General features: G+C 46.5%; 1 protein-coding gene across 1 annotated transcript in view; it reads left to right on the top strand.

Moving 5' to 3' along the window:
• The first annotated feature begins 943 nt into the window (after positions 1-943).
• dlc (deltaC) overlaps positions 944-9184 on the top strand; it is a 52776-nt gene continuing 44535 nt past the window's right edge. The window contains exons 1-7 of the mRNA XM_056441057.1: positions 944-1265; positions 1639-1881; positions 2502-2562; positions 3018-3275; positions 4332-4523; positions 7413-7582; positions 8409-8625. Of these exons, the coding sequence (XP_056297032.1) occupies positions 1215-1265; positions 1639-1881; positions 2502-2562; positions 3018-3275; positions 4332-4523; positions 7413-7582; positions 8409-8625 (1192 nt within the window). The 5' untranslated portion in view covers positions 944-1214. The remainder of the gene's footprint in view (positions 1266-1638; positions 1882-2501; positions 2563-3017; positions 3276-4331; positions 4524-7412; positions 7583-8408; positions 8626-9184) is intronic.

Genomic DNA, 9184 nt, shown 5'->3' with positions numbered 1-9184 from the left:
ATCCTAAAAGAGCAGAACCTTCAGCAGCCTCGCGGACCACGAGTCTGCAGGTCGAAGTGGTCCAAACAGAGATCCAAACAGAGAAATAAAAAGCTACACCTGCAAAGAACAGAGGCACCGATGGCTCCACCCGATGAGTACACACGTACAGAAGTACAGGAGTAGGCTACACCAGTGCACACGTATCGGAGTACAGCAGTACACAAGGATAGGATTATCGTAGTACACACGTAGGCCTACAGGAGTACACAAGTACAGGAGTATAGGAGTAAAGGAGCACAGGAGTACAGTGACACTGACTGTAGTACAGGAGTAAACAAGGATGGGAGTACACAAGTAGCCTACAGGAGTACACACGTACGGGAGAGTAGGAGTACATGAGTACAGGAGTATACAAGTACAGGAGGACACACGTACGGGAGAGTAGGAGTACAGGAATACACAAGTACTAGAGTACAAGAGTACAGGAGTACACAAGTATCGGAGTAAAGGAGTACACCAGTATATGAGTACAGTGACAATGTAGAACAGGAGTAAAGGTAAAGTAAAGCACAGTGACACTATAGTACTACTGTACAGTAGTACAGTAGTAGCCTACTATAGTACACAGTACACTATAGTACTACAGTAGGCCTACTAGTGTACTGTAGTGCAGTAGTACAGTCGCAGTGACGTCACTCCGCCCGTTGGACAGGAAATTCCGGTCGTGATTGACGTTCAGGAGGAAACAGGGAAAGTTTCGCTTTCTGTGAAGTCAGCCCAGAGGAGGATCCGCTCTTCAGGTGGATATTTTTTGCAGCGCGGCCCCCTCCTCCTGCCCCCCTCCCCCCTCCCCATTCCACCCCTCCCCCTCCTCCTCCTCCTCCTCCTCCTCCTCCGTATAAAGCGGAGGTGCAACCGCAGCTGGCACAGTCCAGAGTTCAGCTGCAAAGCGGATCTCTTCTCCACATCTTTTTTCTTTTCACTTTCTCTCTTTCTCTCTCTGTCTCTCTCTATCCCTCTCTCCATCCAGCCCGCTGTACACACTTGGCTGCCACTCTCACTTTGAACCTTTCCTTCTTCTTCTTTTTTTTATTCCCCGGAGCGCGTTGACTGTTTTGTTGTTGTTGTTATTGTTGTTGTTGTATTCCCCGCGCTGCGTTTCCCTCGGACCCGTGTGGATTTTACGCGTTTTGCCAACCGCCCCACCGTGGACCCGCGGAGCCTCACGCGCCATGAAGCGGCCGTTACTGTCGTGTCTCCTGCTGGTGGCGTCGGTGCAGACGGTGAGTGGCCGTCATGGAACACTCGCAGGGTTTCAGCTCCTGCTCTTTCCAGCTTGGAGAGCCGCTGCGGGGACGCGGGCAGGTTTTGGAGACGCGCGTTATTACGCGCAGCGCGCCCAGCAACTTCTGCAATTTGACCTCATTTGTGCCGGACCTGGTTTACTTCCATTGTAATGTCACATATTGGTGGATATGCAGCCGGCAAATGACGCAGTGCAGAAGTCTGCGGGAATGCAACATTTTGCACTTTACCGTTTTCCAAGCGTTTTGTTTCCATTTATTTTATTTTATTTTACATAATATTTAACATCTACATTTTCTGTTCTTTATATAATCATCATCTGTATCCGAACCTTCTCTCACCCCTCATCAGGTCTTCTCCTCCGGGGTCTTCGAGCTGAAAATCGACTCCTTCACCAGCGCCCACAGCGCCTGCCGCTTCCAGTCCCGGGACTGCCAGGTGTTTTTCCGCGTGTGCCTCAAGCACTCGCAGGACGTTATCAACACGGAGCCGCCGTGCACGTACGGCACCGCGCTCACGGAGATCTTCGGCGCAGACTCCAAATCCATCTCCGCGAGCGCGCCCATCAGGGTGCCGTTCCACTTCAAGTGGCCGGTACGTGACACACATCCCGCGGGTTGTCTTCAAAAGTCCCCTCGGTACTCTGCGTGTGCGTCACAGCATTCTTTATCCAACACAGCTATATTTAAACATGTAACTTTCTTTAACTCGTTGGTCGCCATTAATACGCGATGTTTCCAGTGTATTGTGCATTTCTTTCACTTTCAAAATGAAACATTCACAGGGCGCTCAAGTTTTGAAGACAGTCAAGAGTGACATTTCCATCCATTTTTCTGATTGGCTATTGTGAAGCCCATTTCTTTTTTTTGATTGGCTGATAAGTGGCTCCTCACAGCAGAACTCCAGGGGAGCGCTTGATTCCTCCACGGTGAGGGCAGCGCGGCCAGCTCATGTTTGCGCGCTGCGGCACATTAAAACATTAAATAGCCGAGAGTTTTTTCAGCGTGAGAAATACGATGTGTGGCGGGAGTGCGTGACTTAAGACCGAAATGCGTGAGTCTCACGCTCAATGCGTGACACTTGAGAGCCCTGCATTCAGACGAACGAAGCGACATTCACAAAAGCGACAGATTGGATGAAGTGCAGAGTGCAGAGTGCAATGGTCGATCCCGTGATGGACCCCGCCATTAATCGATCCTCTCCAACCCATTCAGGGGACTTTCTCTCTGATCATTGAAGCATGGAACGCCGAGTCTTCGGGTCTCGAGTCTACAGGTAACTACTGCTGCTGCTTCACCACAGGGCGGCGTTGTTTCCCACTGAAAACACTCGCAGAGCCAATAGAGAGAGAGGGGGGGGGGGGGGGGGAGTGAACCAGGTTTGACTATAGTTATAAACCCTCTTGTATGTCTGTTTGTATTTGATCTTCAAACACAGTAGATGTTAAACATCTGTACATATTGTAAACTTGCAGAACACTAGAAGTCCCTGTTGGCCGCTCTAAAGACCTACTTGAGACCAGTAGCAGCAGCCAATCACATTGCAGAGATCAAAGTGCTACCAGGTCCCTGTAAGATCATTCCAGACAGGAAGATTATGGGATGTGAGAGAGAGAGCGTGTATCGTTTGAAATCTCTTAACTTATCTTCAGGTGGTTTCTTTTAGTCCTCAGTAATCCGACACACGCCATAACCCCCTCCCACCGCCTCTTCCCTCCCCCGCTCATCCAGAAAACCAGAACAACCTCATGAGCCGGCTGGCGACCCGGCGCAGACTGACCATCGGCGACGACTGGTCCCAGGACGTGCACTTTGGCAACAAGAGCGAGCTGCGCTACTCGTACCACGTGGTGTGCAACGAGCACTATCACGGCGAGGCCTGCTCCTCGTACTGCCGGCCCCGCAACGACACCTTCGGCCACTACACCTGCGACGCCAGCGGGGCCCGCCGCTGCTTGGAGGGCTGGAGGGACGAGTACTGCTCTGACCGTAGGTGTTCACACTGACCTTCCACCGCTCATCGAAACCAAAACCACCAGCTCTCACGTCCCATTCCAGTAAATGAAGCAACTCAAAGTAAAACCAACCACAGAAACACCCAAATGGTCCTTAAAGGCACCACCAGCGTGTGTGTCTGTAGTGCCTGTAGCCTATGCAATGTTTTTTTATTATCTACCATCTCTTGGATATCTCTAAACAGTTGTGTCATCTTCATCAAGCAATGAGTTTTTTGAATATTTTCTTTTATTTCTAGTTGAAATGTGACTTCGAAGGAAGTTGTGATCAAGTGATCAAGTTTTAAGAAGGATTTCAACAGTGAAGCTTCTTTTAAATTTGTACATGAATGAAAACTTGGAACACCCGACCGCATCAAAGACAGGCTGAGTTCAGCGTCTCTTCACTAGAACAACAACAATGTCTGTAAAGTGTTTAAAAAATGAAAACATTGCGACCCATGTTCCTCTCTTTTTCTTCTTCTTTTTTTCATCTTAACGTTTCTTCAGATTGGGAGGGGTGGGCTGGGGGTCAGGGTAAAGAATGGGACTTTTGGCACTTAATTTGTTTTGTCCAATGACCTTAAAATTGTTAAGTCAAGCAGTTGTCAACGCCACTGCTTCTCCTGGTGGCTGTGGAGGACAAAAATGATCTTAGAGATTCAATTGTTTCCAGCGTGTGTGTGTGTGTGTGTGTGTGTGTTGGCTCTGGGGTCTGCTCCTTTTGTTTTTAGCCCAACAGTCCGGCCCCCGGTCTGCACGTTGTAACAGGGACACGCGCTGGAGCTTAATGTGCACTGCCTTGCGTGAAAAGAGATGGCATGTGTTGCTTTTGTTGTGCGGGCCAGCTGCTTCGCTCAGTATTTAACAAGCCCTCGAAGGGGTGTGTGAGGCCCCGAGAGGGGGTTGTTTTGTGATCCGAACGAAGAACATGAGACACACATGCCCTCGTAGTAACATTCTCTCTGGTTTCCTCCCCCCTTTCTCCCTTTCCCTCTCTTTCTTTGACTGGCCTCCCTCCCCTGCGTTCCCTCTCCTCTCCTCCCATCAGCCATCTGTGCAGCGGGGTGCAGCGAGGAGCACGGCTTCTGCGAGTCTCCCGGGGAGTGTGTGTGCCGGCAGGGCTGGCAGGGCGAGCGCTGCGACGAGTGCGCCCGACACCCCGGCTGCGTCCACGGGACCTGCCAGCAGCCGTGGCAGTGCAACTGCCAGGAGGGATGGGGAGGCCTGTACTGTGACCAAGGTGGGTATCTGGTTCCTCCACCAGCTCGGGCCAAAACACACACAAACACACACTCACACACACATTTAATTGCCAAGCAAGAGGTTTGAAACACACAGATAAAGACGAAGCGTTGTTTAGCCGCCACTAAAGCCCACGTGTGACCTCTGACCTCCAACTGCTGTCAGCTTACCTGTTAACTAGCCATATATATATTTATATATATATACATATATTTATATATGTATATATATATATATATATATATATATATATTTATAGATATATATATATTTATATATATTTATTTATATATATATATATATATATATATATATTAGACTCCAGTACTTGTCTGGTCCTTTGCTTTGGTTGACTAACAGTTGCAGATAACATTAATTAGTTAATATTCAAATGTTAATCACTAAAAGGCTTTACAGAAATAAATATATATATCACATTGTTATTTTTGCATGTTTTAAGGTCGTATGTTTGACATCTTCTTTGACCATTTTCTAAATCAAACTATCTGATTTTATAACGTCTTCTTGGTCAATTTTCAGTTTTTTTCTACGAAATAATTTCTCTTTATGTTTTCACAGATATTTCTTGTCAGTTATTTAATTGTTGCCTGCTATTGTTGATGAACTTGTGGACGGAGAAGGTCGAGCTGTGTGGGAACGTTTTATTAGACATTCTTATAACCCAACCTCCAAATTCACATTGTCATTTTCCCACATCTCTTAATCGTTTTTCTTCCGTTCTGTTTAATCTGTGAACTCTCGCATTACTTGACGTTATTCCCACATTGCAGTTATGTTGTTTATTGTTCAATTAATTATATTTGGCAGAGAGAAATGAAGGAGCTGCCAGATAAACCGGGTAAACGTAAGCTGCGGCAGTGTGTGCAGGTAAAACACACGGTGCTGTTTAAGATAGTTCACAGAATAAAAAAGTTGTTTTAATGTTCGTTTTGAACATAAAATACATTACACATTTCTATATTCGATAACCATACTGTGTCTGCAGGTTTTACTTGAATATAAAGTTGTTTATTGTCTGCATGAGCAAAAAAGAAAAAAGAGCTCCTTAAAACCAACACCATCTGATCCTTTTCCTTTCACTTGATCATCCTGCAAACAAACACCAGCGTCACGCTAGAACCTTTTTAACCTCACATGTTTAATTAAAATGGTCACAAATCCCTAGCCAGACCCATATTGTAATTCTGAATAGATATTTTGTAACACCCTGTTCTGTTTCTCCTGTGTTCCGTGTCTCGTCTCCTCTCTTAATTGTTTAATTCCCTGCACCTGCCCTCAGCCACTCTTGTCTCGTTACTGTCTGATGTCGTACACCTGTGTTTCCCCCCTATATATTGTGTCAGTCTTTCCCTTGTCTGCTGTCCGATTGTTGTCTCTAGTTCCGTGTCCTTTTCCCGTCGTCCTGTCCATGTTCCTGGTACCGCCTGTTGACCCTGCCTGCCCCGAACCTGGATTCTCTGCCTGCCCCGTTTGGACCTTGTTTTTTTTTAATAACAAAAAAACACTCTTTAATGAGGCAAAACAGTTTACCAAAAAAAACAAGGCCCAAACGGGGCAGGGAGAGAATCCAGGTTCGGGGCAGGCAGGGTCAACAGGCGGTACCAGGAACATGGACAGGACGACGGGAAAAGGACGCAGAACTATAGACGACAATCCAACAGGAGACAAGGGAAAGACTGACACAATATATATGGGGGGGGGGAAACAGGTGTACGACATCAGACAGTAACGAGACAAGAGTGGCTGAGGGCAGGTGCAGGGAATGAAACAATCAAGAGAGGAGACACAGAGGAGACATAGGAGACACGGAACACAGGAGAAACAGAACAGGGTGTTACATATTTCATGATTGGCACCAGATGCACACTTGATTATGTGTTAATCCATCTCAAAACCATCTTGAATATGTGAAACCCCAGAGATTTAAAAAGAGCCAAGATCTATCACAGATTCAACTCTTCTTTAAAATAAACTTCAGATGAAAACAGCAGACATAAAGATATGCTAAATGTTTTGAAAATGTATGTTGATGTTTTAGTTTGAGTCTGCGTGATAAAAGGTGAAACGGTCGATTTAGATGTTTCTGACGAGTTCAGATTATATGATGGTGTTGAAGGCAGTGGGGATGTTTGTTGCAGGACGCCTGGACACCTGGACGAGCAAACTGAGATCCTTTCTAGATGTTGAAAACATCCACGTATAAGAACTTTGTATATTCAGCTATTGAGTTTCAGAGGTTTGGGACCACCTTGCAGAATGTGGTTGCAGAGCATTTGGGTCAAACGCTGTAGTAGTGGTCACCTTGCTGCTACAGAGCAGCTTTATCTGGCACTTTCACCCGATTTGATCTTCATATCTGTCTCTCTCGCAGCAACGTACGCTTTTGACATCTAGAATCCTCAAAATCAAATCAGAGCTCTCATTCCCTAAACACCAATTCTTCATAAGGAATGTGTGTTTTTACCAACCCTTCACCAAACTCCCTCTTTTCCTTGCAAATATATTCATTTCATGAGACAAAATACCGTCCACAATATTATAGTATAGTTATATTACAGCTTTCTCATAATTGTTTGCCCTACAAACAAATGTTTTGCAGGAAGATTTTTGCAATATTTAGTATGTACCACCGTCCAATGACATAAACACAATCGACTGTCTGACCGCCTGCCATCATTTAAAGGGGAGTATGTCGACCACAGAGGAAGCCTGGGTGTCTTGATGACTTACAGGAAAAGGAATTTAAAGCCACGTGAAGACATTTGTGACTCATGTTTGCAGAAAAAAGCTTTTCTTTCTTTCCTCTGCTTAAGTCGTTTCATTAAACAAACGCTTCCGTTACTCTCGTCCTGTGTCTCGACCCCAGACCTGAACTACTGCACCAACCACAAGCCGTGCCAGAGCGACGCTTCGTGCACCAACACCGGCCAGGGCAGCTACACCTGCACCTGCAGGCCCGGGTTCACGGGCAAGAACTGCGAGATTGAGACCAACGAGTGCGACAGCAACCCCTGCAAGAACGGCGGCAGCTGCAAAGTAAGTCGACTCCCCGGAAACTCATCAGCAGTGACCGTGTTTACATGCATTCGAATAACTGGCTTAGTCGGACTGAAATCGAATGATCCGTTTCATGTAAACACCTTTGTTCGACTATGTGCGGTCCGACTACGGTCCGATTAACACGCCTGGATAACTCGATCCGATCCAGTTGATAATTCGACTATCGCGGCATGTAACGGTGAATTGGATTAGGAACTGGACTTTGCGTCTTTGCGCATGCTTGAGATCCCGCCGCCCTCCCTCCCTCCCATGTCGTGACCCGGAAGTCGAAAGAGTCGAAAGAGACGATAATGTCACTATTATCATCATGCAAGAATAGTAGAGGGATGGAGCTTCGCCTTGCTCTCTGTTCGCCATCTTTCTCGAAATGTTGATGTTGTTGTTGTTGGTTGTTGTTGGTAGTGGTGAAGAGGTCAAGCGGAAATGGCTGTATCACCACGAGTTGTAATGAAAACAGCGCCACCTATCGTATCGGATATGACATGCTTTCAAAGGCCAATGATTCGAATGACTCACTGCCATGTATATTGGGATAATAGCAGATCCCCCAAAAGATAGCATCGTCCGACTAAAGCAAGATTCGAATTATACCATCATGTAAACACACTAAGTGAGCTCAACGGTTTTGTTCAATCGGCCTACAAAACGTCCAGACTGTCTTCCTTCAAGTGTTCGTCATGTCATGTTTTACAACCACCTGACCAAGGCAGAAGCGTTCGAAGACTCGATGAACTCACAACACAAGAGAGCAGAGAACTCTTCACCTCCTCACCCTGTTTTCTCTTCCCCGTCTTGCCACCAGGATTTGGAGAACGACTACGCGTGCGAGTGCCCTCAGGGCTTCTATGGGAAGAACTGCGAGATCAGCGCCATGACATGCGCCGACGGGCCGTGTTTCAACGGAGGAACCTGCGTCCAGAACGCGGCAGGCGGCTACAGCTGCCGCTGCCTGCCCGGGTACATGGGCTCCAACTGCGAGAAGAGGATGGACAGATGCAGCAGCAGCCCCTGCGCTCACGGTATGAACCTTTCCTCAGAGTTTATGAAAGTGAAAAACAGACGAAAGCTTTATGAGCGGGAGCAGAGGCAAACGTGGGCAGCTCTTAGTCGATGCAAAATACTCATAAACTCAGGCGTGCTCGTGCTGGTTGCCAACAAACACTGCAGAGTTTCATAGTTGCAGATTTGATCACTCTTGCGAGAACACAATAGATCATCATAAACCAGCTGCAACAAATCCCCAAATCCAGTCTGTCTTCCTTAAGTCTGGTAGGAAATCTGTGAGATAATTTCCTGAATTTCATTCTTTTTGTCAATGAGGCCAAAGTGTACCTGTTTGTGGGACTGATACTGTGCTTACCTGACGAATGTGATGCAATAACAACATGGGGAACATATTAACGGAGGGATATGGTGAATACAAATGTTTAAAAAAAAACACATCTTCCAGGGAGCTAAGCCACTAAACAACCTTTGATTTGTGAGTAAAAAGAAAAAATAACAAACAGGTTTAGGATGCAGACGGTCGGTAGAATTCTGGGAGTCGGAGACTTTAAGGTGGCATTCAACAACTTTGAT

Source organism: Pseudoliparis swirei, chromosome 20 (assembly GCF_029220125.1).
Source record: "Pseudoliparis swirei isolate HS2019 ecotype Mariana Trench chromosome 20, NWPU_hadal_v1, whole genome shotgun sequence".
Classification (NCBI taxonomy): Eukaryota; Metazoa; Chordata; class Actinopteri; order Perciformes; family Liparidae; genus Pseudoliparis; species Pseudoliparis swirei.
The sequence above is the reverse complement of the archived record's forward strand: the minus strand, read 5'-3'. Positions and strand labels throughout refer to the sequence as shown.